We start from the raw sequence: 24539 nt of genomic DNA on the forward strand, positions 1-24539 counted from the left end.
GTGTGTGTGCGTGCGTTACGTATGTGGTTATCAGTGTGTGTGTGTGTCCGTGTATGTGGTTGTCTGTGTGTGTGTGTGCCGCGTTACGCGTGTGTGTGTGTGTGTGTGCGCGCGCGCGCTACGTATGTGGTTATCAGTGTGTGTGTGTGTGTGTGTGTGTGTGTGTGTGTGTGTGTAGTGGGATGGGAAGAAAAGAAGGGCTATGTAGTAGACATGGGGGAGGGGCAGGGGTAGATCGAGAGTGCATGGACTGGGAGCGTGGAGATGTGGATCAAACTGCCGGATATGCTTTATCGATATTTATCATTATGTGCGTTGGTCAGTCTGAATGCCACGTGATCAAGTTGGGTATGTGCGTTGTCATGTGAGTACGAACGACAAGGGGACATAAAGAAAGCTCGTGCGTGCGCGCGCGTTTGTGCGTGTGTGCGTGTGCAAGCGCGCGCATATGCATTTATTAATGTGCACTTTTATATGTGTTTGTGCCTCAGTGTGTCAATGTGTGCGTGCGTGATGTGGGAAGTGGTGCACGGGGAACGCCCTCTCGATCATGGCGAGGGATAAACGATCGAGAGATTATACCCCCAGTGCATTACAACAGGGATCACAGGTTCAGCTGGCACGCGCATCTGCTTCAGCGAACTTGCCCGCACTCACGCGCGCGAGCATGAAAGTATGTCCTCCTGCACAGGCAAACCGTAACATGCTAAACACTTGCCCGCACGCAGGCGCGCATGAACATATGTCCTTATGAACATGCAAACCGTAACAAATTAACGTTTTTGGGGATCACTGAGACATCACTTATGAACATCAGAGGCTGTTCTGCCACGCGGTGGCAGTCTGTTCTGATCGGTTAAGTTGCTGCATAAATTTCACTCTCTCTCTCTCTCTGCCGAGTGACAATGTCTGCATGTGCATATGTATGTATGTATGTATGCATGTATGCAGATACGTAGGTAGGTATGTATGTCTTTATCTCCCTATGTATCATATGTGTGTGTGTGTGTGTGTGTGAGACAGACAGACAGACAGACAGACAGACAGACAGACAGACACACACAGAGAGAGAGAGAGAGAGAGAGAGAGAGAGAGAGAGAGAGATGGACATATAGACAGAGAGACTGAAAGAAAGAGTGTCGTGATCACGACTGAGTTTGCGTGCAGTGTGGGCCTGTATCTGTTACAGACATTAAAACTTACATTTACGCAGCCGGTTGTTTTTTTGTTGGTTTGCCCCGGTTTAAAGACAATGATGCCGTTAACAGTTTTTAAATCAGATCACAGGCAGCACTTGATACTTGTATGGCGAAATGATACACTTTTGTGATTTATCCAATTCTATTCACAATGAGCACTTATGATGAAATATACCTGGAAAGTTTGTTGTTTTTTCCTCCAATATCTCAGCATTGTTTTCGGAACATTTGTATGATGCAAGTCCTAACACTGACTATCGCTAGTGGAAATGTTGAGCCGCAATGTGTTCCAGTTTTTTTGTGCCTTGGTTTGGTCACCAATTTCGAGTCTATTGTTGATGATGTAGAAACCTCTGTGCAGGAGTTAGCAAGTAATGATGACAATTATTATTTGATTGCGTGCATGATGTACGTTGTGTCCATTTTATGTGGCATTCACAAAATGTCATCAAGTATTCTGTGCATGAATTGTCGATATGTCAGTTTCAGTCAGTCATTAGATGGTTTGGCTTATCACCGGCTCCGTCTAAGTTACCGCATTTTCTCTGTTTGTCTTTTAACACACAGTGTGTGCATGCAGAATTCGAGTCAGAGCACTGAGCAGTTTGTTTATCATGTTGCTGTTCACATCACATGCGGCAGAGAGCGGAACACATCACTGATTAGTGACTGATACATATTTTTCTTATCTATATACTAACTTCTGTATATTGACTTATTGTTTACCCATTGTCTAAAAAGCTCGGTTCGTCTGGTAATAAATCTGAAAATATAGTTTTAATAACAGTTTGTTTTTAACTGGACTTTTTCGGACACTGACCCCTCTCGCACATCATACACAGAACAGGTACTGACTTAAGTTTCATCAAGTTATTTGGCTGGTGTGTGGCTGCTGCCGGCAAAGCCTAACATATATATGCATACATTGACTCAGTGTTATTGAATAACACCATACTGTTCTTTTTGGAATCACTGACTAGAAGAAATTGAGGACGAGCACGACCAGTAAACCTGTGCAAGCAGCATGGGGGGATAAAAAAACAACAACTAAAGTCCTTTGATATGTTTCTTCTTCTTCTTTTTTTGTTTTTTTGTTTTTTGACACCGGCTGTGCATGCACACAAAGACGCTAGCCAACTATATTACTCAACTAGGGCTGGGTCGGAACAAATTACACCCCATTCTCGGTCTTAGTTTCTGCATAACAGGCCTAAATTCCACGTCCAAAGTTCAGCCAGTTACAGGCCTATATTCCAAGTTCATCGTTCAGCCAGTAGGCTACACCCTGCCCTGTTCGCTTAACTCACAGGACTCAGCGTGGTCAGCAAAGCGGTCGAGCGGAACGCTGACCGTTATTCTGAATCAGGTGAACATTTGCAACTGGACTGATAAATTACTTTGGAACTCGTACAAGCAAGTTGGCAGATTACTCGCAACACAATACGCGCACAACGGTTAATTCTTTGCAATTTATGCAAATAAAATGGAAACCAGTAGCAAGCTGCAACAAAAAGAAAAAGAAAGATCACACCTGCATGGGGATGTTACCTAAGATTTAAAAATAGCCAGCAACTGGCCCCCGACGAAATTTGAAAGAAAGAACCCCCAGTCGATTTTCCTCTCGTCTGCAACAGCTTTTCGCACAAAGCAGACGACAAAGAAGCACATGGTACTCCACGCGCATGCTCCGTGACCCCTAGGCCGTGACTTCCACTCCACCTCCACCAATCAGAGCGCTGGGCTTGGCCATGTGGCGTGAAAGTAGGCCAATGACCTGATTTGGATGGTGGCGAGGCGTCCAACAGTGTAGCGTGTGTGTGTGTGTGTGAGTGTGTGTGTGTTTGTGTGCCGAGGTCCGATCCAGCAGTCGGTCCCTGGCCCATCCACACCCAGTGGGGCTGCAGGCGCGGGGAGGAGGGAGTGCTCGCTTCAAGGTGGTCATTCGGGCTACAAGTGCACCATGACTCTGAGCGAATTGAGTTTTACGACTGGGGCTGCATCCGATCACAGAAGGTGGGTCTGTTATTTTTTGCACCCCCCTTTTCCTTTTCTTTTGCAAAACAGAGCATGCACGCATCGGGAATTAACATGCACACACCGTTTCAGTGTGTGCACACACTGGATTCCGGCCCGCGCCAAAGTCTTTGTTCTGCGCTAGGGCAGTACAGTTTTTCTGTGATCGGACAAGTCGTGGCGAGCATGCGTGTACACCGAGTGGCCCATGAGGGCCGCCATCTCGGGGTCGGTCACGGGTTCAGAGTTGAAAATGGAATGCGGCAGAGCCAATTGCTGCAGGCAACAGCACGTTTTGCTGCGTCGGCGTGCTTCCCATAGGCCGCTTTTGCCTGCGTTGGGTGTCTGTGTAACATATGGTGCCGTGTTCCCAACTATGTGGAACTTTCGCTTTGTTTGCACAAATCCATTCGCTCGCTTCATCACGCTCCGACCGCATGAACCTGCCTCGTAAACAAGCGACATGCTTTAGTATTGATTGGAAATAACTCGTGTGTGTGTGTGTGTGTGTGTCTTTGATTGCGCTGAATTATTTTCTCCTTACATTTTTGGGTTTTAGCAGTGCATGCACACTTTCATACTACTTTCATGGTACTGGGTTCAGATCGATGAATGCACAAGGTGAGCACTCTCTCCCGGTCAGTGGAGAGTGGGTGGAGGGGGTGGGGCGTGACGGGCGGAGAGGGGTCGGGAGGGGGGGGGGCGGAGCCGAGGGGGGCGGGGGGGTGTAGAGTGGACCTATGTGGGTCACTTGTCGCTCAATATATCAATGGAATCCGTCAGTTACTCGGACCGCGACACGGGTATGCATGTGTGTGCGTGCGTGTCGGCAGTTAAACGTTTGCTTTGAGAACAGCTGATGCATGCATGGGTGTCTTTAACTGCTGCATTTACCCCCCCGCCCCCCGCCCCTCCCCATTAATCGATACAATCAAGACAGTTCAGCTTGTGTGTTGCAAAAACGAGAGCGCGAGGTGATTAAAGGTCAAGCTAACCTCTGCACGTTCTGACACAGATGACACTGAAACAGGAGACGCGCGCGCTCTGCTGTCGTTTTGTGATGCGGCTTGCTTTTTTTTTTTTTTTTTTTTTTTTTTAATATACACCTGGAGCCATGGTTGCACAGAACAGCTATCGGTTCACTCGAACAGCATCTAGAAAATCAAATCGACTTACCTTATCACACCGACTTTTGAATTCTAGAAATTCAGTTTGCAGTTATGAGTAATGAAATGAAAATTGCGGATCATTGAATGATTGTGACGCGATTGACATAGGCGAATATACTGCAGCTGATATATTTATTCCAGCGTGGCTGACCCAGCTATTATTATATGTGACAACGGTTAGGCACAAGGCCTGCAACGTTTCCACCTTTCACGTGTTTTATTAGTGCTTGTGGTGTCTTGCATGGTTCGTGCGTGCATGCATGTAGCTCGTTGGATAATAGAGCGCGCGCGCGTGTGTGTGTGTGTGTGTGCGTGTTTGTGTGTGCGTTCGTGTGTTTATGTGTGTGTGTGCGTGCGTGCGTGCGTGCATACGCTTAAGCATCCACTCGCGCAGTGTCTTGTTTCAGGAAGCTTGGTTTTCATATTGATCTTTGTCACTGTGTGATTCCCGGCTCGTGAGAGAAGACAGTAATCCCTACTAATCGTTATTTGAAGTGGTCGCTGTGTCTGAATTCGCTTCTCTTTTTTTCTTTCTTTTTGTTTTTTTAGGTGAGTGAGAATTGATCTCGTCCTCCGAGTTCGCCAGAGCTTGTGCACATGCATGCATGCATATATATATATATATATATATATATATATATATATATATGTATTTGTATTTCTTTTTATCACAACAGATTTCTGTGTGAAATTCGGGCTGCTCTCCCTGGGGAGAGCGCGTCGCTACACTACAGCGCCACCCATTTTTTGTATTTTTTCCTGCGTGCAGTTTTATTTGTTTTTCCTATCCAAGTGGATTTTTCTTCAGAATTTTGCCAGGAACAACCCTTTTGTTACCGTGGGTTCTTTTACGTGCGCTAAGTGCATGCTTCACACGGGACCTCGGTTTATCGTCTCATCCGTATGACTATATATATATATATATATATATATATATATATATATATATATATATATATACATACATGTGTTTCCTCATCACTAATGTTGATGCCAAGAGTTACTCTTGTTTCATTCAAGCCCGTGCGTCGCGCGAGCATGATATGACTTACATCATATTTTGAGGGTGAAAATAGGGAACAGTACTTACAATAGAGAGAGAGAGAGGGGAGGAGGTGGGGGGTTAGTGGCAGGGAGACAAAGAGGGAAGGACTGAGGGGCAGAGAGATAGGGGAGAATCTATACACATTGCTTATGATTTGGATGAATGCTTTCGTCCCTAAAAAATCGGAAAGCGAGATCGAAAGTCATCACAAAATAAAACGTCTAAGACGGCCCCAGCGAGGTTTTAAAAAAAATTTTTTAAGGTATTTGTCAGCTTGTCTGTCTCTGTCTCAGTTTCTGTCAGTTTTTCTGTCTGTCTTTCTGTACCTGTCTGGATATCTGTTTACATTCTTTCTCACGCACACACACACACACACACACACACACACACACACACACACACACACACACACACACACACTCGCACGTGTGCAGAGAGAGACACAGAGAGAGAGGACGCACAGAGCGTGTCATCGCTGTCAGTCTCAAACCTTTGGTTGACTTAAAACATCGGTCCAGTGTAGATGGAGAGGTCGATGGCACGACGGATACTTCCCCCACCCCCGTACCCCCTCCCCCACCATCTATACCAACCGTGTATAGCCAACGCTGACTGATCGATCCGTCTTCAGACATGTAACAGACAATAGCCAACTGGTTAAGGCGTTGGACTTTACAGCTGAGGGACCTGGGATCGAATCTCGGTGACGGCGCCTGGTGGGTAAAGGGTGGAGATTTTTACGATATCCCAGGTCAACGTATCTGCAGACCTGCTAGTGCCTTGACCCCCCCTCGTGTGCATACGCAAACAGGTCAAATTTCACACGTTAAAGATCCTGCAGTCCATGTCAGCGTTGGGTTGGATTATGGAAACAAGAACATACCCGGCATGCACATCCGGAAAACGGAGTATGGCTGCCTACATGGCGGAGTAAAAACGGTCATACACGTGAAAAGCCCTCTCGTGTAATGTACGAGTGAACGTGGGAGTTGCAGCCCACGAACGAAGACGAAGAGAAGTAACAGTCTTCCCCTAAAAAAAGGGGGAAAAAAAAGAAAAGAAAAAAAAAAGTTTAAAGGTGTTGAGTAAACATGATAGACCCAAGTGCACTTGATGGTTTCAGCATTTCAAAATCGATATTTCAGCATTTCAAAATCGTGCACTCATTGAGAAATCTTTATGCCTTTCCCTCTCCCTCTCCCTCTGTCTCTGTCTCTCTCTCTCTCTCTGTCTCTCTCTCTCTCTCCAGATATATACACTCTTCCACCACTAAGTTGTAAAGTAATAGGATATTAACAGCCTTGTAATGGAGCACCGAATCTGGCTGGACATGTTGCAACAATGATGGCATTGAGAAAGACATAAATTTTCGATTTGTTTTGGTTGACAGTCTGTGCGAATCTATCTCTTCCGTTCTTTTAACTCCGAGAAGTGGACATTGAATGCAACTTTCCTTTTTGTCTTTCTTTTTTCCTTTGTGCACCGATTGGAGGAATATGAATGCTGGTCTGTCTCTGTCTCTTTACAACAAGAATATGACACTTGAGTGTGACTCTCGATTCTTTCAAGCATTTTTTTTTTTTAAACAAGTGAGATAGCTTCGCTATTCTTTCAAACATTGTACATTCCACTGAGGTGGCTTAGTTACTCTCTCCCTCCCCCCCCCCCTTTCTCTCTCTCTCTCTCTCTCTCTCTCTCTCTCTCTCTCTCTCCTCTCCCTCTCTCTCAAGGACAGACTGGAAGAATAGGCCATGCAAAAAAACAACAACAAAAAAACGCAATTTTTGTAAAAAAAACAACGTTTTTGAGTTCTGAGTTCTGTCTCTCTCTTCTCTGTCCGTCACTCAGTCTGTCTGCCTCTGCCCCCCCCCCCCCCCCCCCCCCCTCCCCCCCCTCGCCGCTCCCCCCCTCTCTCTGTCTCTGTCTCTCTCTCTGTCTGTCTCTCTCTCTCAGTCTGCCTGCCTCTGCTCCCCCCCCCCCTCTCTCTCTCTGTCTTTGTCTTTCTCTCTCTGTCTCTGTCTCTCTCTGTGTCTCTCTCTGTCTCTCTGTCTCTGTCTCTGTCTCTGTCTCTCTCTCTCTCTCTCTCTCTCTCTCTCTCTCAGGTTCTTTCCACTACAGTGCTGAAGTGACAGTGCGAATCTTTTGTGTCGTCTTATTTCTTGAATGTTCGACTTGACATTCTAATGCCGTTCAATATTTTTTCGTTCTTTTCAACTCAGATGATGACCTTTATTTAATTCGATTCTCTCTTCACCTCCCATTCTCTTTACTGAAATGACTTGACAGCTTGATTGATTCGTTCATTTCAGTATTTTGTTATTATTGTTGGTTTGTTTTTTCGTTTGTTTGCTAAAGTTTCTCGCCTTGCTTGTTTGCATAAATATATATTATATGGGCAATAAGGAATTGTTTATCGATTTCCATTTTCGGGTTGGGCTGAAAAAGTTAGCCTCGACAGTCGACCTAGTGTTGTTCTAACATGGCGTTGTGATTGTTATTGTGCTTGTGTGGGCACCTCGTTTATGTTTTTCTTGAATAAAGTTTATGTGTGTGTGTGTGTGTGTGTGTAACACAGCCTTTTCCTTGAAACCAGCAAACGCAAATAGTTTTGTTGTTCACTCGCGGGTCTGTCTTCTTGTCTTTTAACTGTGAGAAGACGTGACGGGGTTTCTGCAGAAACACTTGAGAGCCGGACATCGGATATAATTATGATGATACGGGTGTCGAGGTGAAATGGAATAGTCACAACAAGGATCTTTGGCGTTTTTTTTTGTTTGTTTGTTTGTTTTTTTACTACAAGACATCCCAGTCCTATCCGGGTCCCGGGTCTCGAGTATTCTGTCGACCATACTATACTCTCTCTGTCTCTTTGTCTCTCTGTCGGTCTCCCTCTGTCTGGGTCTCTTTCTTCGTCTCTGTCCGTCTGTCCCTTTTCGTCTCTGTCTCCCTCTCTCTGTCCATGTCTCTCTTCGTCTCTGTTCCTGCCACTGTCTGTCTCCCTCACTCTGTCTGTCTCTGTCTCTCTCTCTTTGTCTCTGTCTGTCTGCCTCTGTCTACACTCTCTGTGTCTTTGTCTCTCTGCCTGTCTCCCTCTGTCTCGGTCTGTCTGTGTCTCTCTTTCTTCGTCTCTGTCTGTCTGTCCCTTTTCGTCTGTCTCCCACTGTCTGTCTCTCTCTCTTTATCTCTGTCTCCCACTGTCTGTCTGTCTCTCTCTCTTTATCTCTGTCTGCCACTGTCTGTCTCCGACCCTCTGTATCTCTGTGTCTCTCTTTGTCTCTGTCTGTCCGTCTCCCTCTGTCTGTCTCTGTTTGTCTCTGTTCCTGCCACTGTCTGTCTCCCTCACTCTGTCTGTCTCTGTTTCTCTCTCTCTCTTTGTCTCTGTCTGTCTGCCTCTGTCTACACTCTCTGCGTCTTTGTCTCTCTGTCTGTCTCCCTCTGTCTCGGTCTGTCCGTGTCTCTCTTTCTTCGTCTCTGTCTGTCTGTCCCTTTTCGTCTGTCTCCCACTGTCTGTCTGTCTGTCTCTGTCTCTCTTCGTCTCTGTTCCTGCCACTGACTGTCTCCCTCCCTCTGTCTGTCTCTGTTTCTCTCTCTCTTTGTCTATCTCTCTTCGTCTGTTCCTGCCGCTGTCTGTCTCCTTCTGTCTGTCTCTGTCTCTCTTCGTCTCTGTCTGCCACTGTCTGTCTCCCTCCCTCCCTCTGTCTCTGTTTCGCTCTCTCTTTGTCTCTGTCTGTCTGTCTCCCTCTGTCTCTCTTCGTCTCTGTTCCTGCCACTGTCTGTGTGTCTCCCTCTCTCTGTTTCTCTCTCTCTTTGTCTCTGTCTGTCTGTCTCCCTCTGTCTCTGTCTCTCTTCGTGTCTGTTCCTGCCACTGTCTGTCTCCTGTCTGTCCCTTTCTCGATCTTTGTCTCTTGTCTGTCTTCCTCTGTCTCTGTCCCTGTCTTTGTGTCTGTGTCCCTCTGTCCATGTCTCTCTCTTTGTCTGTTCCTGCCACTGTCTGTCACCCTCTGTCCATGTCTCTCTCTTTGTCTCTGTTCCCGCCACTGTCTGTCTCCCTCCCTATGTCAGTCTCTGTCTGTCTGTCTCTTTGTCTCTTTCTCCCTCTGTGTCTGTCTCTGTCCATCTCTCTCTTCGTCTCTGTTCCCTCCACTGTCTGTCTCTATCCCTGTCTGTCTTATTAGTCAGTGTCTCCAATTTTGTCTCTGTCCCTTTCTCGTTGTCTCTGTACGTCTTTCTTCCTCTGTCTCTGTCCCTGTTTGTCCTTGTCTCCCTCTGTCTGTCTTTGTTCCTATCTGTCTCTGCCTATCTCCCTCTCTCTCTGTCCGTCTCTTTTTTTCTTTTTTCTTTTTTAACTCTTTTCCACACCCAACAACTTACCCTTTCCCGCGCTGTTAAGTCTGACTCTTCCTTACCCTCAGTCAGTCAGCCATTCCCTCTGTCTGTCCTTCTATTCTCCAACCTCCTCGAATTCCTTCAGTTTACTCTTGATTTTATTTGAAGTGCAGTCTTTCTGTAGTGTAACGAGAGATTACAGAATCCGATTACGTTGTGTGTTTGTGTGTGTGTGTGTGTGTGTGTGTGTGTGTGTGTGTGTTAGTCCGTTTCTGTGTCTGTGCGTGGTGTTTGTTTGTGTGTGCATGGTGTGTGTGTGTGTGTTGCCTGTTAGTCCGTGTCTGTGTCTGTGCATGGTGTGTTTGTGTGTGTATGCGTGTACGTGTACGTGTGTGTGTGTTAGTCCGTTTCTGTGTCTGTGCGTGGTGTTTGTTTGTGTGTGCATGGTGTGTGTGTGTGTGTGTGTGTGTTGCCTGTTAGTCCGTGTCTGTGTCTGTGCATGGTGTGTGTGTGTGTGTATGCGTGTACGTGTACGTGCATGCATGGTGTATGTATATATACGTACGTGTTACAAGTTACACCGTGTAATGAAGGACGGACGCATTGCTTGCGCAGAGGGCTGGTGCCAGTTGCATTGCTTGGTTCTAACTTTTTGACAGTTACACGTGACTAAATGCCTACGTTGACTGAACTACGCCATTGGTCAGTTCCATACTACACACAGTTATTGGCGGGTTTCGACCATACTAGGCTCTTCCGTTCGAGCAATGCAACTGGCTCCAGGTGAACTGTACAGTTATAAATATACACGATTGATTCGGTACACCACACTTCAAGTAACAACTCAATCCACTCCGCCGTCACTACTACACGGGCAGGGGAGTTTGTGAAAGACCTGTCCGCTTCTCCTGTTCTCGTTGTAACTTGCTTCGTAGACGAAGAGTCCTCTGGCATTAATGAGCTCCGTAGACATGGTCTTCTGGTATTAACTTGCTTCATTGATAGGGTCCTCTCATGTTAACCTGTTCCATCGATATTATTCTAGTATTAACTTGTCCTGTTGACATGACAAAAGTCTTCTCGTATTAAATAATGTGCTCTGCAGACAAGGAATCTTCTCTCATATTCACTCGCTCCATCAGTAGTCATCCGGTATTGCTTGACAGGGTCTTCTTGTATTAACTTGCTTCGTAGACAAAAAAAAAGTCTTCTGGTATTAACTTGGATGCTCCGTAGTCAAAGCCTTCTGGTATTAACTGGCTCTGTTGACAAAAGTCTTCTGGTAATAACTTGCTTCATCAACAGTCTTCTGGTATTACGTTGCTCCTTAGAAGTCTTCTGGTATTAAGTTGCTCCGTTGACAGAAGTCTTCAGGTATTAACTTGCTCTGTTGACAGAAGTCTTCGGGTATTAACTTGCTCCATCGAAAGAGTATTCTGATATGAACTTATGCTGTACACAGAGTCTTCTGGTATGAACTCGTGCCGTAGTATTAACGTGGTCCATACACAGTCTTCTGGTACTAACTTGCTCCGTAGACAAAGTCTTGTGGTATGAACGTTCTTTGTGGGCAAAGTATTCTAGCTCTGTCATGCCCTGGAGAGAAAGAGATAAGTTCCACGAACTTGTTCCTCCGGGGACAAGAGAGTACGAAGGTGGGATAGGGTGTGTGTGTATGGAGGGAGGGGGTGGGGGGTTAAGGGAGGTGATGGCACTCGTGACAGCGTGTAAACAGTTATTCACGGGGTGGAGGGTGTGTGTTGGGGTGGTGGGAGGGGGAGGGGTAGAGATGTAGGGTGGACCGCACGGGATGGGGTAGTCTGTGATTGAAACAATCGGCAAGAGAATGTCAGTATTATGATAAGGGTCACTAGGAGCGCGATACTTTGCACAGCGTTTGTATTGGGGTGGTGGAGGTAGGTGGTGGTGGTGGTAGTGGTGGTGTCAATGAATGTTAATGACTCGGTTCCTGCGTCGCCTTTTGAATAATTCATTGGGGGCCGTGAGTAGTCAGCGTAGCGTCACAACTGGGTGGGCAGTTATAATATTATGAACTATACATCGCTTTGCGTGACTCGTTCTGTTTGTTCACAGTAATGATCGATCGAGGCTCTTACCTTACTGTCTGTCTGACTCCCTCTCTGTCTGTCTGTCCGTTTCTCTCTCTCTCTCCCTCCCTCTCTCTCTCTCTCTCTCTCTCTCCTCTCCTCTCCTCTCTCTCTCTCTCTCCCACTTTGCCACATGGACATTTTAAGCAAACGACAAAATACCAAAGTGCCGCTTATCCTTTAGTAGTTTAGTTTTCTTTGGTTATGTTTTTCCTTTCTGTTCCATTTTATTTGTTTTGCACCATTTTGGTTCTGATTTATACCTACTGTGTCACTAGAGCTTTACAGCTAATGACATTAAACATTTCAGTGTTCAGTTCTGTGTTCTCTGTTTCTCTCTCTCCCCCCTCTCTCTCTCCTCTCTCTCTCCCTCTCTCTCTCTCCCCCTCCGCTTAATCACGTACGTGACACACGGTACGCATACATACCAGCACTGTGCGTATGCACCGTGCACGCGCCTACATGTTTCACCAATTTATGTGTAATCACATTTATACAGAACAACATATGAACACACGTTCATGTGCATAAACCATCGTGTGTGGCTGTTCTTTGCGTGAACATCATTTTATTCACGTCACATTTAGAGATGTTGCATGTTCCCAAGACCTCGCCCCCCCCCCCCCCCCCTCTCCATCTCGCCCGCCCTTTGTCTCTCTCTCTCCCCGAGTCTCTTTTGTACGCGAATGCGTGCACACACACACACACACACACACACACACACACACACACACACACACACTCGATCTCTCTCGATCTCTCTCTCTCTCTCTCTCTCTCACACACACACACACACACACACACACAAACACACACACACCGCGCGCGCGCTCACGCCTCCGCGCCGGCGAAGGTATAGCTGCAGCGCATTTAATCGAAGGTCAATGCCCCAAACCAGGGGCGAAGCGAACCAGACTGACTGATTGTCAACGCGGAGGGACAATAGAAACAAGATAGCAGAGACGGCTGGATGGATTAGATCTAACGAGAGAGAGTGTGTGTGTTTGTGTATGCTTGTGTGTGCGTTTGTGAACGTGTGTGTGTACGTGCGTGTGTCTGTGTAAGTGGGTGGGTGTGGTGGGGAAGGAGGACGATGTAGAAGACAAGTGAGGGTGTGTGTGCGTGGGGGAGGGGGGATGGGGGAGGGGGTGGGGGGGTGGGAGGAGGGCAAGAAGGAGGGAATGAGAGAGATGCAGAAAAAAAAAGGCCCAAGTTATTGGACACCACCATGCAAGGAGCAGGGAGAGAGAAAGAGACAGAGACAGACAGGAAGACAGACAGAGAGGGATGGGTTGTTAACACACATACACGTATGCGCGTGCAAACGCACGCTTGCATTCACGTGCACACACACATGTTCACGCGCGTGCGCACACACATACACACATGCGCGCGCGCGCGCGCGCAGCCAGACACACATACAGACACATCCCATCACCCGCATTCTCACACACAACACACACCATCACACACACACACATACACACACACATTCCCCCCTCCCACACGCACACCCACGCATACACCCCCCCCCCCCCACACACACACACACCCATCCACCCCCACACACGGTGTGTGTGTGTGTTCTTTTTACCCCTAGTATACATGTATACAGCCTCCTGCATGAATGAGCCTTAGAGGTCTATGACCGGTCACGTTGTTCCTGTTGTCTTCTGACACCAGCCTGTCACGCAGGCCGACAGGCAGGCAGGCAGTTTACAGGTAACATCATGCAGGCAGTAGGGTAGGTATGGGTAACTGCGAACAGAGTCTAATTGCGAACGATTCGTATAGCGCCCCACTTCAAAGCGTTCTCAACGGTTGCATTTCATTAATTTAACGTCTGCTTCGACCTTTTTCTTATACTTTGATGAATATCCATTTCTAAGAAACAGTCAAACATCAGCTTTTTCTGACTGTTTCCGCGCTCTTTCTTCTCTTCGCGCACCACTGCCGACCACCAAAGTTAAACACGTACTCCAAAATCCAAAAATCAATGGAAGCAAGTTGTAGGGCTTGAACTTTGACACAGTTTAAAACTGTTGTTTTGATCGGAAATGTTGAATACGCATTGCCAGTGCTGGGAGAATTTAAGAAAGCATCAGAGCGTCAGTTTTGACAGGCATCTGCAAAATAGTGTCGTTTGCAATCAGACCATAGGATATTTTGACGTGAGTCTATTTGCGAACGATGCTGCACAGCTACTGAGCACTCTCAAAAAGATGTGTTTGTGTGCGATGTGGGGTGTGTGTTTAAATGTCTGTTTGTGTGCATGTGTGATCGAAACCAACAATACAACAGTCTGGTGCGATGTTCCAAAAATAAGTTATGTCTAACGAGTTCAAGACCTGATTCTGTTTTAATTGTCAACATGTACCCAAATCAATCGTTCGCAATTAGACTTGCCCGTTCGCTTTTTCCCTCAGGAATCCCAGCGATTTCAAACGTCGACAAAAACGTTGAGAAGAATGAGCAGACGAACTTTTCCTGGTGCAACCAGTTGGAGAAAGTCTTCGAAAATAAAGGAACTACGTTGACTTTAGTCCAGCAATCTTTACAGTACACCGGTTGAGCTGGTCGAGTGAAAAGGTGGATCCATGCGAGTTTCAGTTTCTCTCAATTCAAGGAGCCATCGAATTGACACTGATTTCGAACAAATCCCTAATTTCTTCACTCCTAAGACTGCAATGGCTTTACACGTGTTAACTACGGGTATTAGCAAAGCCCTGTCTCTTCTACCGGGCTATCTATTTTATAACCAAGGGTAAATACAGGGCAGAGCTTTGTATTGATAACCCAAGGGAAAACGTTTATCGCGAGGAGCTGCTCACGCGGGCTAAGTGCCCGGAGGGCCCAGTGGTCAGCGTGGACCAGCCTACCCTTATGGTCCTTCGGTCTCCCCTGCGCAGGCCAACATTGAATTGTGGGTTTCCGTCCACTCGTATCGGCCGGGTTTTGTGCAGAACCGACATCTTGAATGACCACACACTACAGCCACAGCCACAAAGAACTTGACTCTACGCATGGCAGATTCCTGGTAGGTCGAGGATTTCGCCCCTTTTCGTTTAAAAAAAAAAAATCAAAAAAATCGATAATCTTAAGCGACGATGTTATGGAGAATCCGGACGCCACAAGTCACCTTTCATACGCGTAAGCCATTCCACAATAGTGAAGAAATTCTGATTTTATGTCGTTATACTTTTTTTTTTTCTTTTCAGTTATACGCTACTCCGCATCTGCTAGGCATCTACATGTCAGCATGCCCAACGCTCAAAACAGGTTTTAATTTAAGTGCATGCTTATGTATGTTGTACCTACATAATTTTGTAAGAGGACGAATGCATTTATTGCCATGTGTTTTTTGTCGTTGTTGGTAGTGGTTGTCTTTCTCTCTCTCTCTCTTTTTTTTTTTAATACATTTAAAAAAAATGTTTTTGTTGGTTGTTCATTTGTTTGTTTTGTTTCGCTTTAATGCGCCAAGTGCGTGCTGTTGCACACGGGACCTCAGTCGGTTTATCGGCTCATCGGAATGACTTGACGCTTAAACTTGGGAAAGTAGGGAGAATAGTCGGAGGGAGAATAGAGAGTTCCGTGCTCACATGACTTGCATCTATAGACGCTTCACATGATGTATACTCTCGAAGTTGTTTTTTTTCAACAAGGCATTGCTTGCCTTTTCGGCTGAATGTTCCAGTGCGCACGCGCAAGATCTAAGATGGCCGCGGAACTCTCCCAAGTTTTCAGCGTTTAATCCGTTCAGACATCAAATTAAAAATTGTAGAAAATGAGGTCAGGAGATCAAATCATTAACAAATAGTAAAGAGTGATAACTCTCTCCACACACAAGGTACATAACTTCAAGCCATCTTCCTCGCAGCGAGCAGGCAGGACACATCGTCACACTGTGATAACGTCACGTCACATGACGCTGCTTGGTTGCAAGAGGAGGGGAATTCATGCATGCAGTCCGTAATTAAAGAAGAAGAAGAAAGAGAATAATAATAGTTATTGTTGTTGTTGTTATTCTGTTGTTATTATTATTATAACCCCATGTTATTCTTATTGTTTTTGGTTGTTGTTTTTTTGTGTTTTGTTTTAGGTTTTAATTCTTCGTGCATGATCACGCATCTGAATGATTTGTATTGTATTTCTTTTTATCACAACAGATTTCTCTGTGTGAAATTCCGGCTGCTCTGCCAAGGGAGAGCGCATCGCTACACTACAGCACCACCCTTGTTTTATTTTAATTTTTTTTTTCCTGCGTGCAGTTTTATTTGTTTTTCCGATCGAAATGGATTTTTTCTACAGAATTTTGCCAGGAATAACCCTTTTGTTGCTGTGGGTTCTTTTTATGTGCGCTAAGTGCATGCTGCACATGGGACCTCGGTTTATCGTCTCATCCGAATAACTAGCGTCCAGACCACCACTCGAAGTCTTGTGGAGGGGGAGAAAATATCGGCGGCTGAGCCGTGATTCGAACCAGCCCGCTCAGATTCTCTCGCTTCTTAGGCCATCACTCATACCATCATTTGGTAGGCATGTGTTCACGCGCAGACAGATTAGACAGACCCACACGTGCGCGCGCGCAAACGCAGAAACAAACACACAGCACACGCACACACCCACGCACACAGACGTGCAGAGGATCACACTCATACACGTACGAACAAGGACGAACGCACAGGCACACGTACGTACACACGCGGACGCGCGCGCGCGCGCCTACGCACATCAATACATTTTCACGCCCACAGAAAACACACACACACACACACACACACACACACACACACACACTAATCAATGTCAAACTGAGAGAGAAAATTAACATGGTTGAGATGGGGACACTGGGGCAGTGTTTTGGTGTTGAAGGTCATCTCTTGAAAAAGTGCGTCACAGAATAACATGAACTGTCTCATATTTCATATTTTGTTTTTGTTGTCCTTTCGCAAATTCTTCTTCTTCGTCGTCGTCTTCTTCTCTTCTCCGCCCCCACCCCCACCCCCCACGCCCCCCCTCCCCTCAAATTCAAGGCCCAGCTGTGTTTAAAAGTTCCGTATGCATAGATGTAATCTTTTTAAAAAAAACAAACATACATAGGTTTTGGTGACAGGTCGGGAGAATTTCAAAATAAAGTAAATGAAGTTCGGCAGGTTCCTACCGATGGAAACTACTTCCGCGCATGCGTGTGTGTATGTACTGAATTGTGTAAGCAAACAAGCATGCTAGCACGTTTGTGTGTGTGTGTGTGTGTGCGCGCATGTGTGTTTAGAGAGAGAGTGTGTCTGTGTTTTGTGTGCATGCGTTTGCGGGTGTGTGCGCGCAGTAGGACAGGAGCATGTTTGTGTGTGCTCGCGTGTGCGTGTTTGTAAGATATGTGTGTGTGTGTGCGTGCGCACGTGTGTGTGAGTGTGTGTGTGTGCACATCACTATATGCATTCCCGTGAGAGCACGTGCGGGGTGGGTGGGTGGAGGGCGTGGGGGTTAGAGTGGGGGTGGTGAAGTGGGATGAGGCGGGAGGGGGGAAGGGCGGAGGTGGAGGGAAGTGTCCACTTGCAGCGGTACGTTATAACAATAATAATGTGTGTATACACGCGTGGCGAAAATTGATAATCCGCTTCGCCCCAAAATCAGTCATCTGCAAGTATGATTTTTATTATTATAAAAAAAATTTTTCACGCTCGAACCGAGAGCCATCAAACATACAACCGACGTAGAAACAACAACAACAAACACAACCGAACAAACAAAACAAACAAACAAACAAACAACGTGAGTATTGGAGAGACAGGTGATGACGCCAGGTCGCGTCACTCTCTTTCACCACACCCTTGTCAAAGCACACCATCTTTTTGCGTGCACGCGGCATGAAGATCGCTTCTTACTCTCTCTACCTTCCTCCTCCTCCTCCTCCTCCTCCTGCCCCCCCCCTCTCCCCCCCCCCTCCTTCTTCTTCTCCTAAATTTGCCTTGCTATTGCGCTGAAGGACGAACACGTTTTGTGCTGAACTTGGCAGTGTTTTCATACACAATGATAATTAAATACAATATGCTTTTCTTTTTTTTTTCCTAGCTCGGTATTCTGAAGTGCGCAGTTTTATTGTAGCGGCGATTGTGCGCTTGAGTTTAGTAGGTGTGTAAGATTGTGTATTTGTAGTGAGTGCATGTGTGTGTAATGTGTGTGTGTTCGCGCGCGCACCTGAGTGGCGCGCTCGCGTTTGTGTGTGTGTGTGTGTGTGTGTGTGTGTATGTATGTGTGCGCGCGAGGTGGTTGGTGCGTTGTGGATGCGGGGGAGAAAGACTGTGGAGAGTAAAGGGCAAAAGGATGATATCACCTCTGTAACGACGGCATATTGACATTAGCTGACAAGTACTGGAGGCTATCGAGGGTGAAGCGCTCGTGTGTGTGTGGGGGGTGGGGGGGGGGGGGGCGATGATAAATAAAATCAAAATGACACAAGAAATCGACAAGACAGCCCCACCCCCACCCCCCGCCACCTCACCTCCCCCCATGCCCCCTCCCCACCCCCCCAAAACATGCTAACACAAATATTCAACAACACGGAGAGAGAGATAGGGTGGAAATGGCATCACTTAGGTACAGTTAAATACTGACATGAGCTAACCATACCACAGGTCTTTGTCGGGAATGTTCGCTCTTTGTGTGTGCGTGTGTGAGTGCGTGCCTGTGTGTCTGTGTGTGTATGCGCGCTCGCGCATGCGTGTGTGTGTGTGTGTGTTCGTGTGTTTGCGCGAGGTTGTTGGTGCCTTGTGGATGTGAAGGAGATAGAAAAAAAACACAGAGGGCAAAAGGATAATATCACTGCTGTAACGACAGTGTAACTGACATTATTAGCTCACAAGTACTGGAGGTGATCGGGGATGCGCGCTATTTGTGTGTGTGTGGTGTGTGTGTGTGTTTTGTGCGCGCGCGCGCGTGTGTGTGTGGTGTGTTTGTGTGTGTGTGTGGTGCGTGCGTGTGTGTTTGGTGTTTGCGTGGTGCGTGCGTGTGTGTGTGTGTGTGTTTGGTGTTTGTGTGTGTGTGTGTGTGTGTGACAAAGAATGCGGAAAGGTGTCACCATGCTACAGTTCTATATATTGACATTGGCTGACATACTTTGTCATACTCATAGACTGGCGTGCGCTTGGTTTTTAGCTTTTGTTTCTCTTTTTCATAGGTTTTTTTTTTCATATATCTTCATAATCGTTCATTTCATTTATCCTCTGTCTGACTCTCTCTCCCTGTCTCCACCTGTCAGCTGTCAGTCTCTGTCTGTCTGTCTCTCTGGCTCACTCTCTCTGTCTCCCTCTCTGTCTCTCTCTCTCTCTCTGTCTCCCTCTCTGTCTCTCTCCCCCCCCCCTCTCTCTTCATCACTTTTCACTCTCATTCCTCTCTCTCTCTCTCTCTCTCTCTCTCTCTCTCTCCGTCGCTCTCTTCATTACTTTTCTTTCTTTCTCTGTGTGTGTGTGTGTGTCTCTCTCTCTCTCTCTCTCTCTCTCTCTCTCTCTCTCTCTCTCTCTCTCTCTCTCTCTCATCGCCTTCCTCTCCATCTTTCTCCGGCTCCTTCGCCTCTCTCTGTAATATTTGTATTTTATCTTTATTGTCATGTTTGTGACTGTATTGTTACCATTGATTTTGTTTCTTTTACCGGTTGCAGGTTCTCATGCATAGGTATGTGCGTGCGTGCACGCGCGCGTGTGTGTGTGCGTGTTAATGCATTGTCAACATATTCAGTCGTCTGGTTTTGTCAACTTATCATTATTATCGTTATTGGTTTCCATGCTCAAGTGTTTATTCATAAATGATTGACGTCGTTGTGTTTAGGACGTTGAAATTGTTGATAATACGTTGTTGTTGCGTTGTCTGGCATGTTGTCTTGTTTGACGTTGTGTTGTGACGTTTACGTTTGTGTGTGTGCGTGTGTGTGTGTGTGTGTGAGATGATGATGATGATGATGATGATGACGTTTGGCGTCGTTGTGTATTGTTATGACGTAGCTAGTTGTGTTATGACGTTGAAATCTTTTACTTCACGTATGATGGCGTTGTCGTGTCCCTGTTGGCAGTGAGCGCAAGGCACGCGGGGTGGGCGTGGCCCTGGGCAAGTGCCTGAGACAGGCCTTGGAGAGCGGCCGTCTCAAGTGTGGCATCATGGCTTCGGCAAGTCTGCTGCAGAGGTAAGGCGCTTTTGAACGTAAGAAAATTGAGCATGAAAAAGGGTAAAGGGAGAAGGGGGGGGGGGGTTAGAAGAGAAAGAGAGAGGGCGAGAGATGAGGGGTTGGGGGCGGGTGAGGGGGATGGGGGGACAAGTGCGTGAGACAGGTCCTGGAGAGCGGCCGTCTCAAGTGTTGCCGGCATCATGGCTTCGGCAAGTCTGCTGCAGAGGTAAGGTGTTTCTGAACGTAAGAGAACTGAGAGAGAGAAAAAAAAAAGTGGAGAGTGGGGTTGAGGTTGAAGAGAGAGAGAGGGGGGGGACAGGGTGTATGTGTGTTTGTGGGGGGGGGGATAGGGTCAGTGGGGAGGGGGGCAAGTGTGTGAGACAGGCACTGGAGAGCGGCCGCTGCAAGTATTTGTATTTGTATTACTTTTTATCACAACAGATTTCTCTGTGTGAAATTCGGGCTGCTCTCCCCAGGGAGAGCGCATCGCTTTACTGCAGCGCCACCCATTTTTTTTTTTTTTCCCCCTGCATGCAGTTTTTGTTTTTCCTATCGAAGTGGATTTTCCTTCAGAATTTTGCCAGGAACAACCCTTTTTTACGTGCGCTAAGTGCATGCTGCACACAGAACCTCGGTTTATCGGCTCATCCGGTTGACTAGCGCCCAGACCACCACTCAAGGTCTAGTGGAGGGGGAGAAAATATCGGCGGCTGAGCCAGGATTCGAACCTAGCGCGCTCAAGATTCTCTCGCTTCCTAGGCGGACGCGTTACCTCTAGGCCATCACTCCACTGCTGGAGACACAGGCTTGGCGTCAAGTCTGCTGCAGAGGTTAGGTGTCACATGAGAATTGAGAGAGAAAAAACGAAAGGGCGGGGGTGGGGGTCGGGGGGGGGGGGGGGGGGTGAGGAAGAGAGAAATATAATCATCAAATATCTATGCTTTTTAGGTGGATGTGAGAGAGGCTGCAGCCGGGTGCAGAGTGAAGGGTTGTGTGTGCGCATGGACGTTTAATTAATGCGTGCACATGATGTGCATGTATGTAACATATGGATGTGTGCGTGCATGTGTGTGTGTGTGTGTGTGTGTGTATGTGAGAGAGACAGAGAGATGTAAGTGTGTGTGTGTGTGTGTGTGGTGTGTGTGTTTGTGTGTGTGAGAGATGTAAGTGTGTGTGTGTGTGTGTGTGTGTGTGTGTGTGTGTGTGAGTGAGCTGTAAAGTGCATCCTTATATAATTATGCCCTCCTTCTCTCTCTCTCTCTCTCTCTCTCTCTCTCTCTCTCTCTCTCTCCTTGTCAGATCTCTCTTTCTCTTCCTCTCCCTCCCTCCTCTCCCTCCCTCTCTCTCTCTCTCACTCACTTTCCCTCCCACTATTCCACTCCTCTTTTCCTGGTCCTCCCTGTCTGTCTCCCTCTCTCTCCCCCTCTCCACCCTCTCTCTTTCTCTGTCTCTCTTTCTCTGTCTCTGTCTCTGTCTCACTCTTTCTCTGACCCTCCCCCCTCACTCAATTCCACTTTTCCAAATCCCCCGTCCCCCCTCTCTCTCACTCCTCTATCCCACCCCCCTCTCTCTCCCTCTCCACCGTCTCTCTCATCTGTCTGTCTCTCTCTCTGTCTCTCTCTCTGTCTCTTTCCCTCTCTGTCTCTCTCTCTGTCTCTTTCCCTCTCCCCCCCTTCCTCCTTCAATTCCACTTTTCCTAATCCTCCGTTCTCCCTCGCTCTCTCTCTCTCTCTCTCTCTCTCTCTCTCTCCATCCTCTATCCCACCCACCCTCTCTCCACCCTATCTCTTTCTCTGTCTGTCTGCCTGTCTGTCTCTCACTCTCTCTTTCCCTCCCTCCCTCCCTCAGTTCCACTCCTCTTTTCCTGATCCCCCCCCCACCCCGTCCTCTGTCTCTCTCTCTCTCTCTCTCTCTCTGTCGCACTATGTCAGGTCGCATTCTCTTACTGGCCATATTTTTATTTTTATTTTTTTTACAGGCTCTTTTCTCGCTATTGTCTCGCTTGCTGTCAATACTGGGGTGGTGCATATTTCCAACAGTTACGTTGTGTGGAGGAAATGCATAGTGACGCGTGACAGTGCACACACTCATTTCGAGTACCCTGCTGGGTTTTTTCCGTGACCGCACGCGCGCGCGCGAGTGTGTGTGTGTGTGTGTGTGTGTGCTTGTGTGTGAATTTATGTGTGGGTATGCTTGTGTGTGTGTGTGTGTGTGTGTGTGTGTGTGTGTGTGTCCGTGAGTCACCCATTTTGTGGGCGGTTGACTCATTCTTTGTCACTAAAGTCATGAGGCAAGACATAATAGAATGAAGCTGGCTGAATCGGCGAGAATAGAATGGGATTCGTATGTGTGTGTGTGTGTGGTGTGGTCTGTGTGTGTGTGTGAGTGTGCGTGTTTGTGCGCACGCGCGCGTGTGTGTGGTTTTGTTTAGTTTTTTTTATTTTATTTGATTTTTTAAAAAATAAATGGCATGGAGTACAACTCGTCTCTTCGTTGCGTTTGCTCTCTCTTTCCCCCCCTCTCTCTCTCTCTTTCCCCTTCTCTCTCTCACCCCCCTCTCTCTCTTTTCCCCCGCTGTCTCACTTGCCCTCCTCCTCGAGCTCTCTTCTCTTCTCTCCCCCCCCCTCTCTCCCCCCCTCTCTCTCACACACACCCTCCCCCCTCTCGCACTCCTCTCTCTTCCCCTCCTTCCCTCTCTTCCTTTTTCTTTTCCGCCCTTCCTTCCCCCCACCCCCCCTCTCTCCCCGGTCCCCCTACATTGTTTGCCCCCTCCCCCCCCCCCACACACACTCCCCGACCCCCCCCCCCCCCCCCTCCCCTCAAGCTGTTCTTTCTACCCCACCTCATCACCTTATTAGTTATCATTCCTTCTTGTCTCTTTTGAAGTGGGCCGATGACCGAATTATTAATTTAAAAAAAAATATATTTTTTTGATCCCTCACCCACCACCTCTTTCTCTTAGCCCCCTCACCACCCCACCCCCTAGGCTCCATCCTCTTGCACCTCCAGCCCCCCTTTCTGTAGTCTGGCGAAGCCCCCTCCACCACTCCATTCTCCGCTTCCCCCCCCCCCTTCCCCCCAACCACCTCCATGCACCGGCATTATTATATTCCCTCCCTCTTTGTCTCGTGTTCTCCAAAAGTTCACTTTAGCGCAGGCATGCACGCGCGTGCTCACACACACACGCACACACACACACACACACACACACACACACACACACATGCGTGCGTAGGTATACACGCACACACATATGAACACGCGGGCATGCAGACACACACGCTCACACACATGCGCACACGTGTATGCACACACACACACACACACACACACACACACACACACATATGCTCACACTCAATCAAACAAAAACACACGCACACACGCTCACACTCACTCAAACACTCACACACACACACACACACACCGTGTCAACCTTTATCATACAGCTTACTCGCCATCCCAAATGTTTGCTGGAACTTTATAAACAGTGTGACAGTGAATAGAACAGACTCTTTCAAGGTACAGTATCGATCATACAATAGCTGTCTTTGTAGCTTGTGGTCCGAGGGGCACCATGATACAATAGTCACTGCCACGTGTCCTGGATGAAACCAGGTTTGGTCGTTTGGGGCGCTGCACTGCTCAGCACATCACCACCACCAAAGTGTCTAGAGGCCACTCAGTGTATTTATTCCCTGTGATGAACCTCTCACCGACGGGCGCCATAGCCGAGTGGTTAAAGCGTTGGACTTTCGATCTGAGGGTCCCGGGTTCGAATCACGGTGACGGCGCCTGGTGGGTAAAGGGTGGAGATTTTTACGATCTCCCAGGTCAACATATGTGCAGACCTGCCAGTGCCTGAACCCCTTTCGTGTGTATACGCAAGCATAAGATCAAATACGCACGTTAAAGATCCTGTAATCCATGTCAGCGTTCGGTGAGTTATGGAAACAACATACACAGCATGCACACCCCCGAAAACGGAGTATGGCTACCTACATGGCGGGGTAAAAACGGTCATACACGTAAAAAGCCCACTCGCGTATATACGAGTGAACGTGGGAGTTGAAGCCCACGAACGCAGAAGAAGAAGCAGCTCTCACCGTGAAACACGTGCTCCTTGACTGTTTGGGATCTGCATGACGTCAGACACAGACAAAACACGGCGGGGTTTCTCTGAAGACTTTGTTTCGTGATGTCCCTCCGTATACCTCCGATGGACTTCTTGAAAGAAGTGAACAAATTTTTGTTAACAGATTTGAAGGTTTTAAGCTATGGAAGGTTTTTTCAACTTTAAGTGGAAAGCTTAAAGCGGTGACTTTTTTTATATATATATTTTTTTTAACTCTCTCCATACGAACGGCGAAAGAGACGACATTAACAGCGTTTCACCCCAATTACCATCATCAAAATATTGCAAGCGGAAGGCTCTTACACTGAAGAGGTGAATGTTGATAAAGAATACCACAATTCTGACGACGGAAGCTAAAGGTTGGGTCATTCAGACACCCACTGGAC

General features: G+C 47.3%; 1 protein-coding gene across 1 annotated transcript in view; it reads left to right on the forward strand.

Annotated features, from left to right (window-relative positions):
• Positions 1 to 3090: 3090 nt before the first annotated feature.
• Positions 3091 to 24539, forward strand: part of LOC143280641 (growth arrest and DNA damage-inducible protein GADD45 alpha-like) — a 29385-nt gene continuing 7936 nt past the window's right edge. Inside the window, exons 1-2 of the mRNA XM_076585367.1 lie at positions 3091 to 3212; positions 19926 to 20036. Coding sequence (XP_076441482.1) covers positions 3160 to 3212; positions 19926 to 20036 — 164 coding nt within the window. The 5' untranslated portion in view covers positions 3091 to 3159. The remainder of the gene's footprint in view (positions 3213 to 19925; positions 20037 to 24539) is intronic.

Source organism: Babylonia areolata, chromosome 3 (assembly GCF_041734735.1).
Source record: "Babylonia areolata isolate BAREFJ2019XMU chromosome 3, ASM4173473v1, whole genome shotgun sequence".
NCBI classification, from domain to species: domain Eukaryota; kingdom Metazoa; phylum Mollusca; class Gastropoda; order Neogastropoda; family Buccinidae; genus Babylonia; species Babylonia areolata.